This window comes from Aspergillus caelatus (assembly GCF_009193585.1).
Source record: "Aspergillus caelatus strain CBS 763.97 unplaced genomic scaffold BDV27scaffold_242, whole genome shotgun sequence".
Lineage (NCBI taxonomy): Eukaryota > Fungi > Ascomycota > Eurotiomycetes > Eurotiales > Aspergillaceae > Aspergillus > Aspergillus caelatus.
In genome coordinates this window covers 14,923-41,934 of record NW_022475505.1, presented here as the reverse complement: position 1 = coordinate 41,934, position 27,012 = coordinate 14,923, and the positions used below count along the sequence as shown (strand labels likewise).

General features: G+C 47.8%; 9 protein-coding genes across 9 annotated transcripts; 4 read left to right on the top strand and 5 right to left on the bottom strand.

The window, feature by feature from the left end:
* Positions 1-2,357: 2,357 nt before the first annotated feature.
* Positions 2,358-4,201, top strand: BDV27DRAFT_168296 (putative amino acid permease; the record flags this gene model as incomplete). Its single annotated transcript, XM_032074733.1, has 3 exons — positions 2,358-2,511; positions 2,762-2,906; positions 2,956-4,201. 3 exons carry the CDS (start codon positions 2,358-2,360, stop codon positions 4,199-4,201), a joined length of 1,545 nt encoding a protein of 514 aa, XP_031922916.1.
* Positions 4,202-4,340: 139 nt separating this feature from the next.
* Positions 4,341-4,736, bottom strand: BDV27DRAFT_162260 (uncharacterized protein; the record flags this gene model as incomplete). Its single annotated transcript, XM_032073360.1, has 1 exon — positions 4,341-4,736. One exon carries the CDS (start codon positions 4,734-4,736, stop codon positions 4,341-4,343), a length of 396 nt encoding a protein of 131 aa, XP_031922915.1.
* A 751-nt stretch (positions 4,737-5,487) lies between these two features.
* Positions 5,488-6,908, bottom strand: BDV27DRAFT_162259 (uncharacterized protein; the record flags this gene model as incomplete). The annotated part of the gene is made up of 5 exons (XM_032073359.1): positions 5,488-5,965; positions 6,033-6,424; positions 6,480-6,587; positions 6,643-6,662; positions 6,725-6,908. 5 exons carry the CDS (start codon positions 6,906-6,908, stop codon positions 5,488-5,490), a joined length of 1,182 nt encoding a protein of 393 aa, XP_031922914.1.
* Positions 6,909-8,126: 1,218 nt separating this feature from the next.
* BDV27DRAFT_162258 (transferase) lies at positions 8,127-9,581 on the top strand (the record flags this gene model as incomplete). Its single annotated transcript, XM_032073358.1, has 1 exon — positions 8,127-9,581. The coding sequence occupies one exon, from the start codon at positions 8,127-8,129 to the stop codon at positions 9,579-9,581; it is 1,455 nt and encodes a 484-aa protein (XP_031922913.1).
* On the bottom strand, positions 9,554-10,929 carry BDV27DRAFT_135512 (carbon-nitrogen hydrolase family protein). Its single transcript, XM_032068556.1, has 3 exons — positions 10,684-10,929; positions 10,449-10,626; positions 9,554-10,391 (listed from the first exon to the last, which is right to left on the bottom strand). The coding sequence occupies exons 1-3, from the start codon at positions 10,839-10,841 to the stop codon at positions 9,780-9,782; spliced, it is 948 nt and encodes a 315-aa protein (XP_031922912.1). The 5' UTR covers positions 10,842-10,929; the 3' UTR covers positions 9,554-9,779.
* A 900-nt stretch (positions 10,930-11,829) lies between these two features.
* Positions 11,830-17,131, top strand: BDV27DRAFT_168291 (putative ABC transporter). The gene is made up of 3 exons (XM_032074732.1): positions 11,830-12,080; positions 12,139-12,631; positions 12,697-17,131. The coding sequence occupies exons 1-3, from the start codon at positions 11,947-11,949 to the stop codon at positions 16,900-16,902; spliced, it is 4,833 nt and encodes a 1,610-aa protein (XP_031922911.1). The 5' UTR covers positions 11,830-11,946; the 3' UTR covers positions 16,903-17,131.
* A 20-nt stretch (positions 17,132-17,151) lies between these two features.
* On the bottom strand, positions 17,152-23,258 carry BDV27DRAFT_149233 (mitochondrial 54S ribosomal protein bL19m; the record flags this gene model as incomplete). The annotated part of the gene is made up of 10 exons (XM_032071019.1): positions 17,152-17,195; positions 17,325-17,467; positions 17,524-17,730; positions 18,398-18,671; positions 18,721-18,751; positions 19,036-19,393; positions 20,656-21,488; positions 21,551-22,087; positions 22,608-22,993; positions 23,060-23,258. The coding sequence occupies 10 exons, from the start codon at positions 23,256-23,258 to the stop codon at positions 17,152-17,154; spliced, it is 3,012 nt and encodes a 1,003-aa protein (XP_031922910.1).
* A 168-nt stretch (positions 23,259-23,426) lies between these two features.
* BDV27DRAFT_135506 (uncharacterized protein) lies at positions 23,427-24,781 on the top strand. Its single transcript, XM_032068555.1, has 2 exons — positions 23,427-23,666; positions 23,723-24,781. Exons 1-2 carry the CDS (start codon positions 23,561-23,563, stop codon positions 24,706-24,708), a joined length of 1,092 nt encoding a protein of 363 aa, XP_031922909.1. The 5' UTR covers positions 23,427-23,560; the 3' UTR covers positions 24,709-24,781.
* A 9-nt stretch (positions 24,782-24,790) lies between these two features.
* On the bottom strand, positions 24,791-26,968 carry BDV27DRAFT_49399 (uncharacterized protein). The gene is made up of 4 exons (XM_032076767.1): positions 26,304-26,968; positions 25,854-26,242; positions 25,142-25,807; positions 24,791-25,076 (listed from the first exon to the last, which is right to left on the bottom strand). The coding sequence occupies exons 1-4, from the start codon at positions 26,839-26,841 to the stop codon at positions 24,984-24,986; spliced, it is 1,686 nt and encodes a 561-aa protein (XP_031922908.1). The 5' UTR covers positions 26,842-26,968; the 3' UTR covers positions 24,791-24,983.
* Between the last annotated feature and the right edge of the window lie 44 nt (positions 26,969-27,012).

Genomic DNA, 27,012 nt, shown 5'->3' with positions numbered 1-27,012 from the left:
GAAGTACACTCACTACCAATGCAACGCGACGAGGCCCATTACCCACTTAGCAACGGAGCCCCGAGCGTACTTCGGATTGACGCATGACAATGCAGTTCTTGTTCAATCTGATTGCTTTTCTCTTTTGATCGGCTGGCCACCCTGCTGATATTTATGGGTTTCCCTCCCCCGCAATCGTTGAGCTCCAGCTAATATTCTGGAGCTTTGAGTTTTATCTTTTGAGATCTTATGCGTGTGCGATAGCATCCAGCAGTGCATAAGCGGCTCATGAACCACTTGTGGAAACACGGATAAAAAGTAAATAAATGTTGATTTACTGGAGTAAACTTTACCGGCTAGACTTCGTTGCCTACCGATTACATGATAGTAACTCTTTAAGGCAAACAAGAGAATATGCACTGTTGAAAAACTAAGTCTGCGGCTCTCTTCAGGTATCCGAGGGTTCGGCACATGGATAAGCGTTCCTGACGGCGGGTTCCAGCCACTCAGACTTCGTTTTTTCACGGCGGATCTAAAACTAGTCGTACATACCTAAGTACTTAGTAGTCTGTTGTGAACCTGGCTTTAACCTCACTTTTCTTTTTACTGCATTGAGCTGATCCTCGTGACCACAATTGGCAGCCCAGCCTCGAGGCCCCCCTGTAGAAATTCTGAAACTGTCATTCTCTGTTTTGGATCAAATTTCCTCCGAAGTCGAGGCACCGGACGAGATTCCTCCGGGAGAGGGCAGGTGCCCCGAACAGAAGATGTAAGAATCGTGGCAATAAACACGCTGGCCAATGGCCCCGACCAAGAGTCGACCGGGTGGATTAACCGCTAGAAAACAAACCGCGTTCGGCTAGCCGCGATTAAGCATGGCTCAGGATGAATAGTGAGGCATGTGAGAAATAGAAATTGAATTGGTCTTTTCCTTTTCCGACTCTAGTCCCCGATCTGCAGGCTCCAGTTTCCCCCTCCTTCCGCCAATGATACGCCTAACTATGCACACACTCCTCCTAATGTCATGTAATAAATTGATGATACTATGACAGGTTTGAAGTATGGTGAGAATGTCGGTGTGATACGAAAGAAATAGTTTTCACAGCCGCGGGTAATTGTCCAGAAAAATCCTTTTCCGGTCGCCGAGTGGAGAAGACTCCTTTCTTGATATCCCTACATACCTTACCAACTATCCCCGAGTTCCTACGTAAACAGGTTACTAGTTCATAATAATTACCTGGGTAGTTTGTTCGAGTACCTCAATAGCTAACAAGCCTCAACACATAGGAAATTCTAGATCAGTGACCGTGACCAAGAAAGGCTGATCGCTGGATCTGTGGTGCGGCGTAGCATGAAAAACAACATTGGTATTATCTTAAAATGCACCTACTCTTCCTCATTGAGGGTGGAACCTTAACCCAAACTTTACCTTCAATAAATCAGAACCAAGATTCGAGGTCGAAGTCTTAATTTTAAGAAGCATCTATTCGTCACGACTTTACTTGAGGGGCAAGAAGGATGATGTCGACATACAGAGATTTTCCCCGCTCTCCGCAAATACCCCATAAAAAATATTTTCTCTCCCCGCAGCCTGACACCTGACAATCGTAAACAGTAAGTACTGCACATCGTCATCGATTCGATTTGCCATCATCCCTGATACTTCTCCAGTAGGTAGAGATTATTCTACGGTGTAGTGGTCTCGAAACTTATGATCTGCATCGATCGCGATTGACTTAACGGTACCATCTACTAAAATATAATATGCTATGGGGCAACGATCAATTCCAAATATATATATCTCTCTCTCATGCCACCTCCCCAGCTGAAACACACAGAGGTCCAAGTACATATGTACTACCCCTCAAACAAAAGGATCTTAACTCCGGGACAATCCAAGTTTCAATTGTTAAAATAATGGCTGTAGCCCCTTGTGTGGTATTATCAAAAAACTTATTACCACAGCCAGGAGGAGGAGGAGGAGGAGGAGGAGGAGGAGGTGCAGATTGACGCTAGCACAGCCTTAGGCTTCTCATTTCCAAGAGCGCGATATGCGCCTGAGAAAAACCCCTCATTGTTTACTAGTACCTTGTCATGCAACGTGAGATCCAGCACTGTCTATTCGAGATACTTTGAAATTGATATCGTCCATCTGTGCGTATCGATGGACTACTTGTAGTGCTACCATCGGCTCTTGATTTACAGCATTGGGAAGGCACCCCGGCTGATCCATGATTACCTTTCAACCTTCCACAAACGAATACCATGGCCCGTTCACGGCCTCATTACATAACAGCCGTATGGATAACTACTCATTGATATCATGTTAATTCGAGTTCTCCCGTGCCCTGTCGACGCGACCCATTACCAAATGAGAAATGTCATCAGAGCGTCACACCACCGCATCCTCCGGCTTACTGCCAACTCCCGACAATGACAGCGAGGCTCAGAGCTGTTCGCATAGTCGCAATGAGATCCAAAGCCTCTTTAATTCCTATGGAGCCGTGAAGCCAAACCAGGTCACTCTGATCGGTTAGTCGACTGGTAACATTAGCCAATTATTGGACCAGAACTGATTTTTGGCTGAAGCAATCGGAGGAGCGATCAATACTGGTTTAATGATAGCATCCGGGAACGCCCTTGCAAAGTACGGTGTTGTTTGTTGACATAACGTGATAGGTGGTGTTGACGGCTCCTTAGGGCTGGAGTAAGTATCTCACCGTGCGGTTCCCTCTGCTGATAAGTCATAATGTTGACCTGTCAACCTGCTAGCCTGCATCAGTTCTCATTTCATATACGATCGTTGGCATCTTGGTTTACCATGTCCTATGCGCTCTGGCAGAGGTGGCTTCTCCCAGGTCGTCGGCGATTGCTGATCATGCTGCGAAATTTTGTGACCCATCTCTTGGTTTCACAATAGAGTGGATGTGAGCGAATCGGTATCTCTCTTATAACTCTGCTAAATCTGGAACACAGATACTGGTTGAAGCTTTTGGTGGTCACACCGAACCAACTGACAGCAGCAGCTCTGGTAGTGTCATACTGGTTGGATGCCGACATCGTCAATCCTGGCATATGGATAACTGTGTTCATGGTAATCATACTCGGTGGGAACTACTGGGGTAGTCGGTTTATGGACCAATATGAGTTCATTCTCTCTTCTTTCAAAATCACAGTTGTTCTCGCTCTTATGATCTTTTCCCTAGTTCTAGCGCTAGGAGGCGGCCCTGATCACGATAGGATCGGATTTCGATACTGGGGAACTCCAGGTGCCTTTGCCGGCGATCATACAGCTATTGGGATACTTCGCGCCATATTCCGAACGATGCCTTCCGCCACCTTTGCATATCTAGGAAGTGAATTGATCGGGATCAATATTCTGCGTACGAAGAATACGCGAAAAACAGCGCTGCACGCAACCAAGCTAACTTTCTACCGCATCCTGGTTATCAACATCGTTACCGTTACCTTCATTGGTATGTTGGTTCCATTTGACGCCAAGGAGCTGGAATTCGCTAGGGTAAAAACAAGCTCGAGACTGTATGCGAGATCTACCTTTACCGGAGACCAACAGCCTGCCGCTTCCTCAGCAGCTGCTTTTGTGGTGGCGGTTCAGATAGCTCACATAGCTGTGATGCCGCATATTCTCAATGCGTGTTTCCTTTTGTTCATATTATCCGCTGCAAACCATTCCCTCTATATGGCAACACGGACTCTTTACAGTTTATCCCTCTCACGAAACGCTTTTGCCTTCCTGTCTCATCTCGACCGTAGAGGGACTCCGATCTACACACTCTTCGTATGCTCAGCGGTCGCCTCGCTGGCATACTTGAACATACAGGAAGATTCAAAGTGTCTCTTTAATCACTTTGTGAACTTGGTTACCATGTTCAGCATTCTCACCTGGATCTCGATTCTTATGGTTCACCTTACGCTCGCAAGGTCCCGAAAGGCAAAAGTTGAGGCTAACCCGCTCACCTTCAGGGCTCCATTTGGAGTCGCTGGATCATGGGCTGCCCTGGCTTTCTGTGTTTTTATTACGGCAATGAGGGGCTTTGACACAGTGGACTCTGATGGGAATCCTAGCGAAGTCGATTACAAGGCCATTGTCACATCATACATTGGTATCCCGTTGTATTTATTGCTGTTCATTGGTCATAAAATTTTCATTAGAAACAGAAAGAATCAGCAGGATACGGGATCAATTGAAATGGTGTCATAGTCAAGATGAGAGATAGTAGTTGAAGCAAACGTAGGTCTCTGTCAGCCTGATGTAACAAAAAACCCGGCGGAATGACTCATGTTTCAGTCTCATGAAGCCCTAGTTGCATTTTCAATAAACAACCGACCAATTTGTAGAACTACACAAGCCCTTCCACTTTTCCCTGCACGTACGATTTCCGGTCTCTATACCCACCATCTTCCCCTTTTATGATATCTTCTTCCTCCAGCTTATTCAGAAAATCCAATACCCAGTCCTGACAATTCCACCCATGAATATCGCTTCGAACGGGAAGCTCCCTTGCGATAGCCTTCAGTATGCTAGTCATGGTGCTTTCCACATCAAAGAGGAAGACAAGTTCGTCTAGACCACTCAGACACCGAGCATTCCCGTATTCAGGCTCATAGCGGAATCGACCATCGGAGCCTCGGACCTGAAGCATGATTTTGTCGGATTCATGGGGTTCGTCGATGAAAATAGCCCAGTGTTTCAAGACGCCTTCGTCGGTCATTATGGCGACGTAGACTTCGACCATTGTGGCTTGATTTGGGTCTGGTCTTGGGATGAAATGGTGTTAACTAGAGGATTTTCCTTTGGAGTAAATTAAGTCATACTAGGTTAACCCTGCCGTGATTTGTGTTGAAGGGTAAATATGAAGGAAACCAGACAAGTGAGTCTTTTTGGAGTGATTATGAAAAATGGATGTGAGGAGTCGATATGGGACGAGGCTGAGGCCGAATCATAAGTTGAACTACGACTATGACTAGGGCCTGACCAATTAGTGAACGTATCGGGAGAATGGATAGTAGTAGTTACACCCCCTCCGTTGAGTATTTCCTTCAATGGATGAATTAGTGTGAGGCACTCAGGCTCCAGAGACAGTCACCCGAGTATAAACCTCCTCTCTTCCGATGTATCGCCATATTTCCAAACCAGTCGGGCCTTGAAGTATCTCATGTTTTCTCCTTCTCTTCATGTACAAAAGACACAAAAACTGCGGTAGTCGACATTTTTTTCTGGGTGACTTCCTGATATACTTTTAATCTGTCGTACTGTGTCTGTCTGTTCTGGTTTTGTGGATGTAAGGGAAACTATGGTCTTTGGGTTATGGTACTTAATACGTACGAAAGAATCCGAGTCGGAAAATGGCATCTGAGGTTAGTATGTACATACACACTTGCAGTATTAGGAATAAGAGATTGGTGTATTAATTTAAGTACATGGTCGATCTAATCTTGCTCTTCTATTGTTTTCCACTTATCTCTGGACCCGCACGTATACAGTACCTACTCAACACTATGTGTTCGGGAAATATATGGACAAGCAACCCTCTTGCTCTCATCATCACTGGCGGCGCGAGACTCCTCTGTGACGGTGATACGTGTTGTACGAATGATCCCACCTGCTTCGAATATACCTTCATGTAGATATTCCATTGATTCAGTCCCTTTCGACTTTTCTCTTCTGATGTTGTTATTCATCTTGTAGGAGGCGCTACCATAAGCTGACATCCCTGTCCCATAGTTCTCCGAGTATCCACTAGGCTTGGTGCTCGTAGTCTTTATACCCAAGGCTCTTTTGATTTTGCGGATGGCGCCGGTCTCCTTGATAATCTTGGGGATGCAGGGCAAACATAAAATGAAAAACCCGCACGTCATCTCAGCCATGGAACAGAGAACTACGGGAGCCAAGCTGTACAGCGGATCGGCTGCGTTACGATGCATCACTATCGTGTCCAGTCTAAGTGCTGCGGAAGCACATGCCCTGTAGTGTCGTTGATGTTAGTTTATGGGGGGTTTAATTGCAGGGTGTAGGGAGGGTATAGGCTTACAATACACCGAGACTAAAGACGAATGAAACGCCCAGCCTCTTCCTCCACGTCATCTTCAACGTCCAAATAACAGGCTGTGGCAGTAGCAGCATAATCACGTCGCATGTAAGATGGACGCTAGCCGATGCCATTTGGATTTTGTACAGGTCGACACATTTGCCCGGAACGGTGAGGTCATAGATAGCTTTGTGAGGAATGCACTGGAGATTCAAGGCAAGTATTATGGCAACGCCTGCGATGACCTGGATACCAACTGTGACCATGCACCCCCACCAGAAAGCGGTTCTGGATCGCAAGCCTTGCGGGGCTAATAGTCGACACCACTCCACGAGAATGGCTATCTTCAGGAACGGAAGGACAAATGAGTAACAGACGCCGAAAACAAAGACATACTGTGTATAAGTCAGATGCTGAATTCTGGGAAGCCCTAGCTATGGAATCACCTACATAATTGGTAGGCATGAAGTCGCGCAGACGGACATCCCATTGGTGAACAAAGTAGCCAGGCATCTTGACCATGGCAAAGGCAGTATAGGTAGGTCCCCAGTAGCACCCCTGGAATTGTATTTTCAGTATCGCTCCATTATCTTTGGTTATAGGGGGAGCAAACATATGCAAGGACGACCAGGACTGTGGAAGAAAGCAGCGTTAGCATCTAGGCGCGGAGGGTATCAGGGCGAGAAAGGGCTCACTTTCTTCAAGTTGTATCTTTCCCAACAGATAAACCCTAGCATAGATACGCATCAAAAAGCATAATGTTGTGACTGCGACGCACGCAGCCAGGACGCCTATGGCAAGTGCATTTCGGTTCGGTGGATTGTCAAAGTTAGGAGTAATTCCATCTGGTGGCGGATGAGCAGGCCCGTCTAAGTCCATAGTGATTTAGACAAGCACCTTGTGAGGAAATGACAGAAATTTCAAATAGAATGGTAACAACTGCTCCATATGATGCTCCTCCACACTGCGGTTGTCTTCCATAGTCTTGAAGGACATGTCAAGCTCCGCTCTATTTCTAGATGAGTAGCTTTTTATCTACAACTGTAAAGGAGAACTCCCTGCGGTTCTTGAGCATGGTGCCGCCTTTGTCTTCTACATGTGGGAAGAGCATTTGGAGACTATTCGAAAAGCCCTAGATCTGATTTGTGGCAGATTATAGTAGAGTAGACTGCATTATTTGGGTGCGCCACCAGCCTGAAGCCGCCGAGCCAACAGCTGCCCCTAATACCATACCCTACAAAGAAGAGCCATCTCGATGGGACAGCCCCCTGCTAGGCTGCAAATGGTAGCTTCAGAATGATTCCTGTTCTGGTATAGAGCTATCCAACAGACAATGCACACGAGAAATATTATGTGTCATTAGCTTTTCTCTGGAGCCTCACATGCCAAATAAAGTTTCGGCACTCGCTATGCAACAAAGCCCTGCGGAGAGTTTTATATGCGAAAGAGACACGCTAGTCAGCCGTGGCGGCTTGGCTGCAAAGTGTCATAACTTATAAATTTGGATCATCAGGATACCCTCCCGATCTCTTTGACAGGTCAGAAGTTTTATTAAAGAAAACGAACCTTGGCGTAATTAGAAGCAGCCTTCTAGCATGTTCCTAACCCCTTTCGAAGTAAGCACGTATACCCCGTACCTAAATAAGCATCTCTCGAAATTCTCGCTTGCTGTTGAAGAAAAGGATCACTATCCCTGAGATAATATGCCGCTTTGCCTATCGACAGAGTAATAATCGTCGTGGATGGTGCACCGTGTGGGGCCTAGAGAGCCGACTACCAATGCTTCTCCCGGGCACCCCACCAAGACTACTCGTGGCAGTGCTGATAGCACTGTGCCTATATGCCGTGTCTTGATGAGGAGGATGGGCCGAATATTGAACTTACACTGTACCACGGTTTCAGGCCATATGTTACCTTACTCTCGAACCTCGGTGCGGGCAGTATGCTTGCTGACCCCTCCCATACTAATATATGGCAGGGAGGGAGGCCTCGTTCCTTTGCTTATATTACGTGCTTACACCTTTCGACTCCTACCCTGTGCTGAAATAACTTGCTATTTCTTCAGTCCCACTGTCTCCGGGCTACATGGTTACAGTTATGGCAAAACAGGAGGTCTTTTACCTGCACCCGCTTGGATGGGAGAATGATCCGGACGTGGAAAGAATTAAAGTCTCCACCCTCGACTACATGACAGCTTGCACGTATAACAACTACGCCTTGTTCTTCAAACTAGATGATGCTGATAAGCCGAAGGTAGCGGATGTGCTACAAGCAGGCCTCGAGCGTACTCTTAGTCAAGCACGACACCTTTGCGGGAAGATTGAGAAGGATGCCACAGATGGCTATTCATTCGTGAAGAGAAAGGACAGTACGGTCCGATTCTTCGTCCAGTGGCTTGACTCCCTCGAAGGAAACTTTCCGTCCTTCGATGATATAGAAAAGTCCCACTTCAGTGCCACCACATTGGGCGATCTCAACCTCTGGAGTGTTTCTCCCATGACTTATGGTGAGAAACCAGAAGCCCACCCTGATAGGAGCCCGGTAGTGGCGGCTTTCAAGGCCAACTTCATCCGCGGAGGGCTAGTCTTTATTATGCACCACCACCACTACGCCAACGACGTTCTGGGTTGGGCTGGCTTCACCCACCAGCTGGCCGAGAACTGCTATGCCATTGTCAACCAGACACCATTCCCCACTTGGGACATAGCATGCTTGGATCGCTCGCGCCTTACCAAACCGGAAGTGCCCGAAGAAGCAAAAGTAGATGGCCCGGCTTCGCCTGAGCGTCATCCGGATCACACAGTAGCCGTCTCGCTTCTTTTCCACCTACCGAAGAGCAAAGCAGCTGAATTGAAGCAGCTGGCAATGCCCACTGATGGCCCGTGGATCTCAACTTATGACGCTTTCTCAGCTTTCATCTGGCGTACCCTTTCGCGACTCCGCGCCCCTATCTTCAAGCCGGACATGTCATCTAACATATTCTGGTCCGAGGCAGTCGACATGCGCCGCCGTATGGACAATCCCAAAGTCCCACCGCGGATTCAAGGTAACATCATGTTCGCGGCCTTCTCTCCCACGGCACCGGTGCCACAACCCACCCTGGCGGAGGTCATATCCGAGTGGCCGTTTTCCAAGCTGGCATCATATATCCGGCAGCTCACCAATAGTGTTACTGAAGAAAGCCTCAGCAAGGCGCTTGATATAGTAGCAACTATTCGTGACAAGGCGGCTATGAATGTCCGAATTAACTCGTACCCACCCATGTCCATACTTCAGACTGATCACCGTGACGCCAACATGAGCGCAGCCAATTTTGGCTTTGCGACACCGGTTACATATCGCCATCTTTTGGACTGCATAAGTGAGGGTGTCATCATCATCTACCCGCCGCGCACCATGGAGCCTGGCTCCGACGAGGGTTGTGAGTTCGCCATTTCATACGAGAAGAGGTTGGCGCAGGAATTGATCAATGACCCTGAGTGGAATAAGTTCTTCGAGTACAGGGGAGTAGATGCTGAAGATGCAGCCCACTCGAAGCTCTGCAAAGAGTAAAGGGCTATGACGAGATCCGAGTAGCTTAGGTATATGAAACGTGACAATTACTAGAATGTAGTATTGCTACTATAAAGTAGTTTCTGAATGGAACTGCATGGATAAGTCATTGCATATTGGGTGAGATTATACAACCTGTAATGATCATTTATACTATTGTTCCATATAAGATAAATGTTGTACTTTAGCAGTTTAGTGTTAGTTGAAGTGAACAGGGGATGCAGCTTCAGTCGTGACCCGCAGACTTAGAAGATCAGGACGAGAGTAATGTCCAACAGTGTCGAGGTTCTGCTTCGCCTTGATCCGATCTCTCAGATCAATATCCGCATACACGATCGCTTCCACTCCAGGATCCAATGGTTCTGTCAACGGAACTCCATCAGGGCCAAATATCACCGTAAAACCTCCCCCGGGAAGCTTCATCCAGTCAAAGTCCGGCAACTTGGACCTGACCTTCCCCTCCTGCGTCTGGATTTGAGTACAAACAAGAACAAAACAAGCACCCTCCATGGCCATAACTTGACTGAAACGGCTGCTTGCTTCATCTGAAGTATGATAGGTCCAAGATGGAATGTTCCACAAGCAAGGCCAGCTTGCAACATGGATGTCAACGTTTTGAGCATACTCGTAGTACCGTAGAAGCGGTTGGGTATGCTCCCAACAATTAAGTCCTCCAATGTTCCCAAAAGCACTGGGGGCTACCGTTTTAAGGGAGTCTGCTTGTCCGTCTCCCCAATAGCTCCTCTCGACATGAGTCGGCTTGATCTTGCGTCGGTGGTGGACGATGGTACCAGTAGGGTCGATAAATGACTAGAGGGTCTGTTATTAGAGGACACGAGCATAAATAACGACTTGTGATAAGTATACCTGGGCAATGTACAATGATCCTCGGTACCGTTCACTATAGCCCAGAACGATAAACACACCCGCTTCGCGGACAGCCACCTTGATGCGCTCCATCTCCTCCGATTCCCTTTCCATGGAGTTTTCGAAGTATTCGTTCATGAAGGACACATTCTCAATGGCCGAGTTGGCCCAGATGCTCCTTGTCAGTAGTTAATCAATAGGGCGTACGTCTGTAACAGCTTATTTTGTCGCTTACCATGGATAACCAGGGATGAATACCTCCGGAAAACCGACCACATTGGCGCCATTTTTGGTGGCGTCCTTGATCAGTGAGATGACCTTGGAAACCCCGCCCTGTAAGTCATTCCAGACAGGTTCAGCTTGAATCGCAGCAACCTTGACCTTGGAAGTCATTATGGACTTGGGAAAGTAGCTTTCTGTTTAACAAAGATAAGCCTTGAAGTGAGAATGACAGAGAAGTGAAAACAAGCTTAGAGTCAGGAGACATAATCGGTTGATAATTTTAAATATGCAAGTTCAAATCCCACTTCAGGGTTACATCTTGATGGGATAACATGCCAGTTAATGCCGGGATCCCTGCACGCAGTATGCAAGCCACCCTCCCCTCCCCCGCCACGAATCAGCGCATTTGGGATGGTCGAGATTCTTCATCATTCCAGTGTCAGGAAACAAATGGTTGCCAATCAGATGAGTACCTTAAATTCTGCTTAACCCCATCATCCATCCAGTCTTCTCTACTTGTAACTCATCGATCACCCTCACGTCATGTCTGAAGAAGTTTGAACTTAACGGCAGCTAAGGCAATGCATGACTGCCTTTGACTCTGTAGTTCTGTTGCAGTGTCAGTATTGGTCTATAGACAAATTCTACTTGATTGCTTACCTTGGATACTCCTGCCTTTAATTTGATCTTTAGAGTTTATACACATAATTGCATACTATAACGTCCTGTTTCGTGTCAATCAACGGTCAACTGGTACCAAGGGCTTGTAGTAGTCATGTGAGCATGGGCTAAGAAACCGCCTCATTCATTCTCGAAACTCCATTTGCAGCATTCAGTATCCACATCAAATCAAGAAGACCGTGCATTCTAGTGATGGACTCAAATGAAATAGCATCGAAATCTCCTCATCGTGCAATGTACAAATCAACACTAATTCGGTCACAGCCCCGAAGGAAGCGGGGCGTTTAAGCGATGGGCTCTGGGCGCCAATCCCAGCCGGGAATTATCGTCTTGGTTATCCTTGGCGAGTCAAGCGCAGTGATGAGGATACGGGATATCACCCGGCTTGGCGCCTCATTTAACAGAAAGGATATGTTGCCAATGCTTGGGGGTGAATTCATGCGATCGAAACGATATCGAATATGTCAACCTAAAGCTACGTCAAACTAGCGGTTGTTATATTACCCCTTTAACCCCATCCCTCCCCTTAAGAGCCTCTCGAGGCTCGGGATGAATTGTCGAGTGATTGGTCTTTGTTGTCTCCTTTCAGGCGACAATGGCGAACCTGAAGCTCTTTTTTAGACAAATTTGGACGCTTACTCTGAAGAATCTCCTGCTCGTTCTTGTGCGTCCGGTATTTACAACCGTTCTCAGGGCTCTCGTTTTGCCAGTAATTTTTACCGCGTTCATGTGAGTACCCCACCTGCATGAAAAGGCAATAAAAATAGTAGGTCTAATAGGGATTTAGATCGTATGCTCGGAACCTGTTTATTGAACCAGCTACCTATGGAATTGGTGATCCCACCCCCTTACAGCCTTTATCAGAAACTCTGCATGTTATAACTGGTGGACGAGATAAGCTGGTGTTCGTTCATAATGGTCTCGTTGGCGGGCCTATCGAGAAAGTGATAAGCTCAGTCACAGATTCTATACAGCCCAACCAGGATCAAGTACAGCCGCATTTGTTGTCATCTGAAAGTGAGCTGCAGGAATTATGTCGAACATCCCTCAGCGGTGTATCCACTTGTATAGCAGCTGCGGTGTTTTATTCCTCTCCAACAGAAGGCCCACATGGGATATGGAATTACTCGATCAGGACGGATGCGGCCCTGGGAGCGGGCATCCATGTTGATAGTCATGAAAATGACCAGGAAATCTATCTTCTTCCCTTTCAACACTCCATCGACCGAGCCATAGCTCAGGCTAATGCATCTACTGATCAGAACACTCTGCCTGACGAGGTAATTTCCTTCCACTTGTGGACCGCCCACACCGACCACCTTGGGCTTGACTGACAATCCTATAGATCATGGAGTATCCATTTACGTCGTTGACTCAGGAGGGGCGTCGAAACGAAATCCGGGTCAATTATATGGGTGCAATTATCAACATCATGGCCATTGCCATTTTTATCGGCATCGTGGGAGTTACCTACCAGCTAACTGGCTTAGTTGCGATGGAACGTGAACTGGGAATGAGTCAGCTGATAGACTGTATGATGCCAAATGGGTCCAGATGGCAATCACAAGCAGCCCGGTTTATTGCAGCCCACTTGGCACTGGACGTTGTATATGGCATAGGGTGGATTATCATGGGCGCCATCTTGAAATACGGAATCTATAGCAGAACATCCGCGGGAATTACGATAGTTTACAACATCCTGGCGGGGCTCGCTTTATCCTCCTTTTCGATCTTTGGGGCATCCTTCTTCAAGAGAGCACAGCTCAGTGGTATTTCCGTCGTTATAGCTTGCTTGCTCCTCGGCGTCATAGCCCAGATGGCCCCAGCAAGGACCAATGGTGCTGTTGCCATACTTGGCCTTCTATTCCCGCCAATGAACTATGTCTACTTTCACATATTCATGGCTCGATGGGAAAGGCAAGACTTGCCTACTGATTTGGTGCATGCAGCCCCTGAAAACCCTTGGTCACTTCCCGGAGTCGTCCTGTGGATACTTCTTATCATCCAAATACTCGTGTATCCGTTGCTTGCAGCTATGGTGGAGCGCATACTTTACAGTACGGCATCAAAGGGCCGAAAGGCCACAAGCTCTAATGCCTCGACGACTGCACTCAGATTACAAGGTTTCACGAAATCCTACCAACCTGGATGGTTCTACAAAAATATAGCTACACGGTTTGGCAGTACCCGTCAGTCTGTCTTGGCAGTGGATAACTTGAGCATGGATGTCAAAAAGGGACAAATCATGGTCCTTCTCGGCGCTAACGGATCAGGCAAATCTACTACCTTAGATTCTATCGCTGGTCTAACAAAAATCTCCTCTGGGGAAATTAACATAGACTATGGAACAGAAGGTGGCAGGTTTGGCCTTTGTCCACAGAAAAACGTACTCTGGGATACCCTAACTGTTAAAGAACATGTCAAGATCTTCAACAGGCTCAAGGCCACTGAAAACGTTGATACTGAGAACCAACTGCTAGGGCTTTTACATGATTGTGATCTTGATAAAAAAGTCAGTTCCTATACGAGAACCCTTTCCGGTGGACAGAAACGAAAGGTCCAATTAGCAATGATGTTTACCGGTGCTTCCTCCGTCTGCTGCGTAGACGAGGTTTCATCTGGTCTTGACCCAATCTCGCGAAGAAAAATCTGGGATATTCTTTTAGCTGAGAGAGGCTCCCGCACTATATTGTTGACCACTCACTTTTTAGATGAAGCGGACCTTCTAGCCGATCACATTGCCATTCTCTCCAAGGGCGTGCTCAAGGCACAAGGGTCGAGCGTGGAATTGAAGCATCGGCTAGGCTCGGGATATCGTATCCATGTTTTGAACATGCCAGGGGCAGCATTGAGCCATGCATTCAATGATATTCCCCAGGAAACACACTTTGAAGAGACTGTCTACACCGTTCAGACTTCTGCAGAAGCTGCATCTTTCATTTCAAGGCTTGAACAAGAGGGGATCACAGAATACCGCGTAAGCGGGCCTACAATTGAAGACGTTTTTTTAAAGGTGGCTGGAGAGCTGGACTCCCAGAAGGTTCAGGACACTGTTGTGGAAAATGCCCAAGCCGAAATACAGCCCCCTGTAAAGCAAGGCAAGGAAGACGTACACCAAGGGTTGCAACTCCTCACTGGTCAACGCATCAGTATGGCCCTCCAGGCGTGGTATCTCTTCCGTAAAAGAGCCACCATCTTACGTCGCAATCCTCTTCCATACATCGCAGCCTTGCTTATCCCAGTCATTGCAGCTGGCCTGGTTACGCTCTTCCTAAAAGATGTTACATTAGCAGGCTGTAGTGCAGGAAGCACAACCAGGATACCAAAGCCTCAGTCCCTACAATCGCTAGACGACTTTCAGATCGTACTCGGCCCTTCTAGCAAGGTCTCAAATGCCACTTTGGAGAGCTTTGTTAGCTCATTATCTAGTTCTGGAGAAGCTATAACACGGACTCCTGAATCTTACTTCCATGTGGTGGACAGTCTTTCTGAATTTGAAGACTATATCAACCATAACTTCCAAAATGTCACCCCGGGTGGATTTTACCTTGGAGATGCATCGTCCAGTCCCACCCTCGCCTGGAAAGGCGACAATGGTGATTTCCCTCTTGCTGCTGTCATACAAAACATGTTCCACCGTCTACTTACCGACATGCCTATCAACCTCCAATTTCAGTACTTTGGCATTCCTTTGCAGCCCAACGCCGGTAATATTCTCCAGCTTATCGTCTACTTTGGTCTAGCCATGTCGGTCTACCCGGCTCTATTCGCCCTGTATCCGACTGTGGAGCGGCTGAGGAATGTCAGAGCACTTCACTTCAGCAACGGTGTCAGGGGCGCGTCCCTTTGGCTTGCATACGTCGGATTTGACTTCAGTATTGTCCTTATCTCCAGCGTTCTCGCCATCATCATCTTCAGGGCGGTATCTGATGTCTGGTATAATCCAGGATACCTTTTTGTTGTCTTCTTCTTATATGGGCTTTGCTCCACTTTGCTATCGTACTTAGTCTCCCTGTTCTCAAGATCCCAACTTGCAGCCTTTGCAGTCGCGGCTGGCAGTCAGTGCGTCCTATTCCTCATATATCTCATCGCCTATATGTGTATTCAGACCTACACGCCCACAGACAAAACAGAATCTTATATCGATATCGCTCATTTCACGATCGGTCTAATTTCACCTTCCGGGAACCTCCTCCGTGCCCTATTCGTGTCTCTGAATGTATTCTCCATATTATGCCGGGGAACCGAAGTTGCCTCCTACCCAGGAGAAATCACTCTCTATGGTGGACCCATTCTTTACCTCATTGTCCAGTCTTTCGTTCTCTTCGGGTTACTCTTATGGTTCGACGGAGGCTCAGTACTTTCCCTCCTGCGTGCCAAATTCAAGCCCAACGACGAGGAAGAAAAATCCACATTAGACAAAGACGTTAATTCTGAAAAGACACAGTCCCCAAGTTCAAGCCCAGACAACGGCCTCCGCATCCATCATCTCACAAAAACATTCCACAAATTTACCGCGGTAGAGGACATCACCTTCAGCGTCAGCAAAGGCGAAGTATTCGCCCTTCTAGGCCCCAACGGCGCCGGCAAAACAACAACCATCTCCCTCATCCGAGGCGACACTCCACCTTCCCGAAACGGAGGCGACATATTCGTCGACAACATCTCTGTCCTACGACACCGTGCCTCCGCCCGATCCCACCTCGGCGTCTGTCCCCAGTTCGACGCAATGGACCAAATGACCGTCCTGGAACACCTCACCTTCTATGCCCGCATCCGCGGCGTCCCCGATGTCCCCCACAACGTCAATGAAGTCATGCGAGCCGTCGGTCTAACATACTTCAAACACCGCATGGCGACTACTCTCTCCGGCGGGAACAAACGCAAGCTGTCACTCGGCATCGCCTTGATGGGTAACCCTACTGTTTTACTTCTCGATGAGCCGTCATCTGGTATGGACGCTGCGTCTAAGCGAGTCATGTGGAAGACTCTCGCTGCTGTTGCTTCTGGACGTTCGATCGTCCTCACCACTCATTCTATGGAGGAGGCGGATGCCCTCGCTCATCGGGCGGGTATCATGGCGAAACGCATGCTAGCTCTTGGTACCACGAATTCCCTTAGAGCAAACTACGGGAATAGATACCATGTTCATTTGGTACATAGCCTGGCTCCCCATACGAGCGAAGAGGATATGCAACGGATCCGTACCTGGGTTAGTCAGAATTTCCTCCGTGCTGTTATTGAAGAGAAGACGTATCATGGTCAACTGCGCTTTACGGTTCCTGCTACTGGGTCGGACTCGACAGAGTACGATTGTTATGACGATGATATCACGCCGCGGTCCGAGCCGGATCTGGACATGATCAAGGGAAAAAACGGGAATAATAGTATCGTCAAGCTCTTTTCGCATCTTGAGGAGAGTAAGGAGGAACTCGGGATACAGTTTTATTCTGTTAGTCAGACGACGCTGGATCAGGTGTTTTTGACTATTGTTGGGCAGCATGATATTGCGGAGGAGAATTCTGGGCAAAATTCGTCGTCGAAGGAATAGATTTGGGTCTTTTCTTCTTTCTTTCTTTCTTTCTTTCTTTCTTTCTTTCCTTCATTTTTTCATTCTCCATTTTTTTTTGTTGGATTTTGGTTGGTTTATATTCCCTGTTTATATACGGATGCATATATTTATTTATTCTTTTTCGGGGTTATGGGATATTATTCGATTTCAAACTGGTGGATATATGTTCATTATGACTTATCCTTACATCATTATATCCGCTATCATATCATTGATATCATGGCCCATTCATTCATAGAATATAATAATCATGTTAATAAATATACCGGAAGCTGTAAAAAGGAAGCGTTAGCATGAATACTACTACATACGACTAGCGAGATAAACCAGAGGGAAAAAAACATACTTCAAATTCTCCCTATCGGTCAGATCCAAGAAAGCCGTGGCATCCAAATCTCTACCTTCCAATCCGCCTTCCATCTGAGACTGTATCTTATCCCTCTTTTGATTCTCCCAGCGAAGCAGAAGACCCAAGATAGAAATAATAACAGCTTCAATCAGATGCGAAACGATCATAGACCAGATGCCGAGCTCGTAGGTAGGTCTGTAGAACTTGTTTAGCATTGAGTATAGTAGCGGTCTTGCGGCAACTTCACTCACTTCTGGCTCTCTTTGTAGAAAAATGGACCGGCGATGTTCCCGGTACAATAGCCCAGGAAGAGGACTGCGTTTGTAACTACTTTCTTTGTGTGGCCTTGAATGATTTTGATTAGTTGGGTGCATCGGTGTGGAATTTCTGGGATGCCATACCAGCTGTATTTGCGACCTGCATACTCAGGACCAGGACAAAGGCGGCGTTGTATGGGCCTGTTAAGTAATAGCAGATTAATCGGCCGACTTTTTGGTCTGGTGGGACGAAGCGCAAGCCGAATGCCCCTGCTATATTCGGTATGAGGAAGATTAGGATGAAGACGCAGCGTCTGTTCTCGAAGCGGTCGTTCAGATATACACAGGCTAGAATGGAGAGTGCGATCAGGGCCCCGTAGGGTATCTGGATGGTGAGTTTTGAGGTTTTGTTATAGTTTGGTGTCGTCAATATAGCTGCTTACCTGCATCAGGGTAGTTACTAGCGTAGAGAATCCGAAGCCTTTGATGATTATGGTCCCAAAATTAGAGATACCGCCGTTTGGAATGTTACCTGGATAATTCGTCATATAAGCTATGGTATTTCGGTATTCAAGGGAGAGGGTTTCATACAAACTACACCGAGGATGAAGAAGAAATAAATCTTGTAGTCTAGGAATGCTTCAAGAATCTGGTAGGGTTTGAGATGCTTGTTTTCGACACCAGTCTGGTTATCTCGTAATCTCTCTACCGCGATTCGACGCTCCCTTTGGCTGAGGCCCGGTGCTGAGACCGGTGAATCAGGGAGGAAGATGAACATGACGATTCCCCAGGTTGAGCAAAGTGCGCCACTAGACGGTAGTTTCATCTTAGAAGAATTCAGTAGCAGTGAAACGGAGGGTTTGCCTACATTACAATAAATTCGTACTTCCACGATGGAAGTGCACCTCTGATATGACCGATGCCGTAACCTAATAGACCGCCGAGGGCAATTCCAAGCCCGTTGGCCGTATACCATAAACCAATACGGACAGGCTGTTCGCGTCGCGTGTACCACATACTAGTAATGAGCATAAACGCAGGATCTGCGCAAGCCTCTGCAGCTCCCCCCAGGGCTCGAAGCACTGCAAGAGTAGCGAAATTGTGACATGCGGCTTGGATCATCAAAAAAACACCCCTTTGAGCTATTAGATGGCCGTGTTGCTATCTGGTGGTAAAGAATCAGACACGTACCACATGAAGATGTTCGCTCCAAGGTATTTTCCTAAGGCAGGTTAATTAGATCAGATTTTATATGCCTTTGTTAATCAATCTCATACCAATGGGCAGTCTTTGCATTAGGAAGTTTGTCGGAAACGCCCAGGCGAGGAATCCAAAGTAGAAGATACTACTGAGCCAACTATACTGTGTACCGTGAAGGTTAAGATCTTCATTGATCCCAAAGATTGCCGCATAACTTAACGTGGTCTGCGAATGCATACAGTTGCGCGTTAGCCCGCCCAATGCAATAAGCAGCTGGTACACACAGGGACCAGAATCTTTAACTACCTTATCAATATAGAAGAAGGCGTAGCAAACAGCTAGATAGGGCAATATCATAAAGTCAATCTTCCAGAGCAACTTTCTTGCCTCAACTGGATCCACAGGTTCCTGAAGTTCCTCGTCGTTAAAGAGTGCCATGGCCGTGTCGCCATCTTTCGGTTTTAGTGCTTTCAAGCCCGCCTCGACATGTGTGTTCTCGCTGTGGATAAATGTAGGTGCTTCTGCCATGTCGATCTTGGAGCCTTCTCCAGGCTCCAGGTTAGGGTTGCCGCCCATGTTGCTGGAAGCTTTGTTCTTCTTCACGCGTGAGCCAGCCAAAGCTGTCAACGTCCAGTTCGACGCAAATACAGACACGAGGGAAACGCTGCGTCAGGAAGGTGAGGGGTCATCGTTGTCTTTATGGAAGGCCCAAACCTGACTAAACAAGATTCCAGGCTAGCTAGCATGATCACTGACGACGAAGCTTAATCCACCATCGAATCCAATTGCATCCGCAACGAAACGAAGAATTCCAGTTTCGTCGTTATGGACTGGCTGGGGTAGGTTCTCTATCCCCACGCAGACCCACCGCGGCAGATGGGGAGCTCCGTCTGGGGTTTGACAATCTGCGGGGAACTGACCCGTTGATCACTCGAGTTTTGGAGGTAAATCCGAGGTAGCATTGGAAACGTGGGGGCAGCACATATTCAAGACCGCTCGGAACAAGGCCGTGCGATCGTATACTAGACAAAGCTGTTCTGTTACGACACGATTGGGTAATGCAAAAAGAGATCGGACGAAGACCGAAAATAAAAGATAGGAATAATAGGTGGAAAATCCACGACCGCAGTGCCGATCCTGCCTGATAAAGAAGTTGGAGAAGAATTTGGAAAGGTTGGGGTAAAAAGGTATGAAGTTCAACATTTGTGGATAGCGACAGAGCGGATGCACCATATCACCTTGAAAAGGAACTGACGAAGAATGTTCTAATATGAAAACCAACCATATATTCCCAGTATCTTAGCCTTGACTACATTAGTTGACATTCTATCTGTCAAGGGAAATACGTACAGCATTTGGTTGACTACCAGCCCAATACGAACCTGAGCTGTATAGATACCACATTAAACATCTTGCAGATCGAGTAGACTCTGTGTCATTCTATTGTGAAGTATCAGTTCACTGGCAAGCCTCGATCGTTTGCTGACGGTAAATCACAAAGATTATGTGATATATCCTCTGGGATAAGGAGGATAACCTCGATTCACGCATCCATGTCGCTTTGCGATATCTCATCTTGTCGGATTCTCTTTTAGTCTATCTTTTTAGTTATTCCGTCCTTCTATATGTGCGCCTTGCAGTATGTAACTGCTTGAAAATCCAAGCATTTGATCTGCAAAGCTTCCGGCGTTGTTGCACAGAGTATCTGTCTATCTTCACCCATTAGATTGTGGAGTGTCACTAGTACTGCATAATAGCATGGCTGCTCCATCGTATAATCACATGACTTAATCCGATTCAGTTGGCAGAGCTCCTGGTACCAAGTCATTTATCTTTGGTGTTGTTGCAACTGATTCACGTTGGTTTAGATGGTCAGAGGATCGGTCCCAGTTCCAGACGAACAAAAGCCGCTGAAGACAGTCGTACCTAAGTTCCCGTCCCATTTCGTCGAGATGGTCTGGAATCTCTGATGTTAAGGATTCATCTATTCGAAAGGTTTCGCCATTTGCGATATGTAAAGGAGTTACTCCTATTATGATGATATCAAAATAATCGCTGAATGGTCTGACAATGCTTGGCTTGGACGCTCCTTGTAAGAGGCAGACAACATCCCCCGACTTGACAGGTTGTGCTGAGACCCGCATAGTCCATTTAACGGTGCTTCGTTCGGCACTGTGATTGCAGCGACTTCTTGAATCCTTGCTGTACTGAAGCAATTGCATCGAGTTGTCCATGTCAATGTGCACATGCTGTCTGTCAAATCGAGATTTGTCTCCGTACGCTGCAGATACTCTCCCTAGGCTATAACCCATGCCCTTGATCAACGCTAACTCCTTATCAGGCCAAGTTTCGGTCGACACCCTTTGCGACAGAACATGCCTAATGATTCGCTGGAAGAGGACTTCCCAAGGGATCTCATAGTGAGGCAACAAACCCACTGCTTCTAGGTTCTCGCAGCACATACCAAGAAGGGCAAACACTTTATCATGGCGTATGGTGGCCTTATGGGAATGATACATATCAAGCAACTCGCCCAAATGGCGTCCCCTCTTGTACATTACCCCGTAACCCGGACGGAATATTGCTCTTCCTAAGAGATAAGTGACTGGGCGTACGGAATTGATCAAACTCTGCAGCCTTGGGCATCTGTTATTCAAGGCCTCTATACCGCGCAAACCTGAGGAAAATGCGTAGCCATTCATCTCCATAGGGCCACATTTGACCAGAACCGACCGAGCAACTCCAACCTCTTGAAGAACCTATAATTTTGTTAATCAGGTTCCTCCGTATATGTACCTTGCTCAGTGTTATTATCCCTTACCCAGACCCGTCGGAACCAAGGGCGTTCTAAGAGCGCTATAAGTGCTGAATCATTGAATTCTACCACCAGACTCTCGCCTTCGGCGGCGACTTGTAATCTCGCAAGTGTCAGAGTACTATCATTGTCTTCTTCCCCAAGCCAAACGATAACACTCTTAGCTTGTCCATAGATATTTGCCATCAATTGAATCTGCTGTTCTTTCTCTGCGTTGCCTTTTTGGTCAATGCATATAGCATCGACCCACAGCAGCCTCGGGAACCGTTGAAATCGAAGGTGCGACAGCGCTGCATGCAAGTTCGGCGTGACTTCCAGGCTGCAGTTGTTGACATATATCGAAGAGGGGTTTTCTGTGGAACCCCAGACATACGACAGGGCTTCGTAGGCCTGCGCTTGTTTCTTGAGAGGGTGCTCAATGAGCTCGCATTTAATTGGAGCAGTCCGGTCTTGATTTGGTAATAGGCGAAGCATGCGAATGGTGTTACGCCCTGGCGGAAGTGGAGTATAATTATAGGGAGGCATATTGTCAAATACTTTTCCCTAGAGAACATCAGAAGTTATACCCCAAAAGGACGTTTGTGGGGTAGCAGAATTCAATTGGCGTCTCTAGTAAGGCTGATGTTAACGAGAGATCAACAAACCCCGCAAAAATGGATAAATCCCGTGCATCAGCACAATATCGAGCAATGCCGATGGTTTTGTTGTAATTTCTAGTTTCTTCCAAAAAAAAAAGATACCCTATATTGATCTCTATCCAAGGTTACAAAAAAGAATAATTCAGAAAACGTCAATGGCCATATACAAGTAGTAATAATACAGTCGCCAAATGCAAAACCCCGAATGAGCAGCGGCCCTTTAACGACGCCGTTTCTGTCCACGACCGCGTCCTCCCTGTCCTCTCTGGCCGGAAAGAGCAGACTTCTGTCGGAGGTAGTTCGAGACGATGTTCTCGACGCTGCGCATATCGTGTCTGGGTTGTCTGTGGGGGTGAAACAGGATATGTTAGCCAAGTTGAGCACAGATATAACTCACAAAACCTCCCCAACAACAAGCCATATACGCACCTCATGTAGTACAATCTGGCTCTTCTCTTCCTCTTCTCCGTCCTCTGTACAATTTCCACGCTCTCAACGTTGGGACTGAAAACCTTCACCCACATCTCAACACCGACCCTGGTAAGCTCATTACGAAGCAAGAATGTGGTGTCAACGCCGCGCAGACGAATGCTAAGACAAACGCCGGAGAATGGGTCCCCGTTCTTAAAGGTCACGCGCAGGATATCGCCGACCTTCACACTGCGTGGGTTTCTTCTATAGTCGAAAAGTGCTTTGCGTTCACCAGTTGGATCAAGGGCTGCCAATTGAGATTCGGTCACTGCTGCCACGGGATCTTTGCAAACCGTGCGGCTGGAAGGCGGAGCAGGGTAGACTTTGAGCTTCTTGCGGCCTGTTTAGGGGTGCATTAGCCATCTGATAGTAGCCTCGGGGTTGGAGCAGAAGGCGCAAGGCATACCATTTGTAGGCTGCTGGCGAGGAGGTATTTGAGAAAGGAACGACTTGGGCAATTTGCTCGGAAGAGGGACGGGCTCTTGTTTCGGAGTGTACGCAGTCGTGATGGATCGACGACCGATTTGGGACGACACCAATGACTGGGGCTTCGCGATAGACCTTAAGCAGCCCAGCTGCCGCAGGATTGGTGAGAAGGTCGCCATGGCTGCAAGGATTGTGGTGCGCTGAGCAGCTGGCAAAGAGAAAGATGCGAGAAACAGGCGGACCTCCGAGCGTGAAGTTTGCGGACCGGCAGAATTTCCGCCAAGACTCAGATTACCTGTTTGGGTCAACGTCCAGAACTCAACTCGGGGAACTTTTCTGCCACCGCGGTCCAGCTTGCGCTTCACGTTTGTGTTGATCTAATCGTCAATTCTGTACAAGCAGGGTTTGCTCTTCTCTAGAAGGTTTCTTTAGGAGACCGATTACATTCAAATAATCCCGCGCCCTCTGTACCTTCAATAAAATGGCGCAAAACGCCATTGGAAGGCTCTTCCGCGGCCAAAGTTCCAACACCCTCCGTCAATCTATTGGCACCCTCACACAGAAGCGTTGCTATTCCTCGAAAAATGGTGCGATTGCTCGCTGGTCTTCCTTTGTTGCCGCCAAACTAACTTCTAGAATGCAGCCATCCCGACCTTTTCTCCGACTTCCTCCGCCGAGCTGGACCAGGCCCTCAATCGTTTCCGCGAAGAACTCTTCATACCGTTCGGACTAGGAACGCAGCAAAGGAGGTTAATGTTTCGTCAGAAGTACGCCGACCGTCTAGAGGAAGAGCCGGTCAGCGTATCCGTTGGCGAAGATGAAGAGCCATTCCTGCTTCGCCCCATGGACCCGCAATCAAGGCCAACGAAGAAGGAAATCGTGGACGTTATTACACTTATGCAGACGACAAAGGACTGGCAGAACTTGGTCCCTTTCCTGTCCGGATTGCGGATGTCACATCGTGTCATTAAGTCAGACCGCTGGGAGTGGTTGGTGCGCCGGGCTGGCCAGGCTGATGCTCTTGGTATTATTCTCGAAGCCGCGAAGCAGAGCGAGCGGACTGGTCTCCGTCTCAACAATGTGGATATTGTACAGCGCATCTTCTTCGAACTTCACCGCAAGGCCCAAAGAGGAGAGTTTAAGGATCCCGAAGTATCGAAGGCTTTCACACTGGCCAAGCAGTTTGTTTCCCTGATGGAAGCCCCCGAACACATCGAACATAACCTGGAGCTGGATCCTAAGAGGAAGCCATTTGTCATTGGTACCCTACTTGAGCTCAGCGCTGCTCGTGCCATTAACGAGCTTGGCGGCAACGATGAAGGCGGCCTGGTCCGTTCCTATGCTCAACGTCTCCTGGGCAGCTGGTCTCTTAGTAACTTCAATCGTGACGCTAAGAATTGGCACGAGGTTGACCACATGCTGCAAGAGATCGTGCCCATCTACAATGGTATGAAGCTTGCCCTCAAGGTCAACGGCATTTCAAATGATAAGGCTGTCGCTCCGGGCTTGAAGACACGCGTGAATGAGCTGGGAACTTTGATTGCGAACCAGAAGAAGGCTGCACCGGAGAAAGCTGTGCAACGGCCAACGTTGGGCCTTGAGCAGAGTCAGCTTTTGCATCAGGGTTAAACCCATGTTTCTTTCTACACATTGTCTATGAATTGTATATTACCACTTAGAATCATTTGGAGCTGTATGTTATTTCAATTTGAAATTGAGCTATTTTCTCCTTGGACAAAATATACCGCTGCGCCTAACACGTGTGGGGCACTTCAGTATCAACATGGATAGAGGCAATTTAATTCTCCATTCAAAAGGTGCAAAGAAATCAGCCGGTAACATAAGTCATGTAGCGGCGAGGTCAACGCTAAAAACGATCAGATGTTGTTGTGCAAATAGACGATTTAGCACAACTCTATTGTGTTGTCGTCACGGAAGCGGCCCTGCGCCGCCAGCGTAGTTTTCTCAGAAACAACGGCTGGGCCAGAAACAGTAATCTGTTGGGCAATCGTTAGCTAGGTGAAAAGACGTAGTGTAAGTCCATTATGTCAGCATCGCATACCTGTCCCTCATTTTCCTTGTCTTCAGAAACACCGGTGAGAACAATTTCAACGCTACTTAAAGGAGCTCCGAAGTGATTCTGGCCCTGATAACGCCTATAGTCGAATACATTCGTCTGAGAGACAGCGCCGGCCACGCCTGGACCAGTCAAGGCGTAGACCACACGAGCCCCAGTAAAGATCTTCAAGTCCGTCAACTCTCCAGAGGTAAGGCGAACATTGGGATCGGCGTCCGCACGGTGCGAGATGCATAAGAGGCGAAGTTTGTCGAGTGAGAGTTCAGCCATCGGGCCAATATTGGCAACCTGACTGAACATGCCATGAGAAGGCATAACTCCAGCATCTAGTTTTCTCACATCAAACCAACGAGCCAGGGAAGAGATAACACCAGAATGTGGCTCCATGAATCTGCTATGGTAATCGGACATTGTGCGAGATGAGGCGATAACTACAGTTGGAGATACTCCAACGGTAGCCAAAGCGAAGTCGACACCTTCCCCAGCGACAGAGTTCACTGCAACGGAGGCATTCGAGTACAGAGCAGCCATGACCTGGCATAATGGATAGGAGCGAGAGAGAGAATCAGTCGAAAGCACAAGATCAGTAGGGTTAAAGCGCTCATTACGAGGTAGGGAATAAGTCAGGCCAGCGATGGCGGAGATCAAGTTCTGTGATACTGTCAGCCTTGTACCAGTACAGGAAGGGAAATCCTACCTCTGGCTGATATTCGATGAACTCGCCTGCTCCTGTGGCGGACGGCCAAACCGTAGTAAGGGAAGGTGAGGGGCTGTTGGGCTCCCAGCTGGGAACATCAAGCCCAGCCAAGTCCTTCTTCTCTTCTACTATTTCATGCCAGACAGCAACCTCTAGAGTACCTTTGACATCACCAGGCACATCATTCCAGTCCATATGCCTACTACCAAGCTTCGCAACCCAGATAACTTTAGTGAGTTGCTCGTTGCTCTTCGCTACAAGAGACAAATCGAGCGCGCCTGCCTCCGCAATCAATGCATCTGCCTGAGATTTCTGCAGGAGGGTAGATAGATCATTAGGGTCAAGGTTGTGAGGAATAAGGATGACCTTAAACCCATAAAAAGCACCGGCTGTGTCAGAGCTTCTGTCAGTAAGCAGTCATAGGGCGCACACAGGTCGAGGAGCGCTAACCGAATATTGAGGCCAAAAGCTCCACCGAGTCTGTAAGACAGACGGCAACCGTTTTAGCCTTGGAGGATTGCAGGCGAGTTCCAATGACATTGATCTCTTGCGTTACTTGTTCCAACGAATGCTCTATCGCCCTTCTTCCGAGCACAGTATAGAGCTTTCCCTGTTTACCGGATAACTTCCCTTCCTTTGCAGCTCCACGAACGGCAGTTTTCCAGACATCGCGCAAGTCACCTCTTCGTCCAGCGGTCCATTTCGGTGCTCCGGGGTCTTTGACGTTCAGTCCGGACCGAAGGGGAAACCCGTGTGGGGTCTCAAGGCTGCGGTAGGCGGCAGTTTCACCAGGCTGGCGGACAGGGAAGGCTGTTGACTGGCGAGCCAGTAAGAATGGGTGAATGTCTGGCTCCTTAGACGTAGCAAAAGAATAGATTAGAAAGACGACAATAGTCCCTGCGATGAGAGTGGTGTATATGTTCCAGTCAGCCAGGACGTCAGCGACCAACGTATCTAGCTTGGCCACTAGCGACGTTTCCGAAGCCATTTTGAGTTTACTTATATCGACAATGTGTCGTCATGTAGGATAAGAGATGTACTGAAGGGTGAAGGTCCCGATTGTTTCTTTATTTCCGTAGTAAGGGCCGGGTTCTAGGCTGGAGCGAGATGGTGACGTGACCTCAGCTCAGGGTAGATGTGGAGACCATTCGCGGGTCCG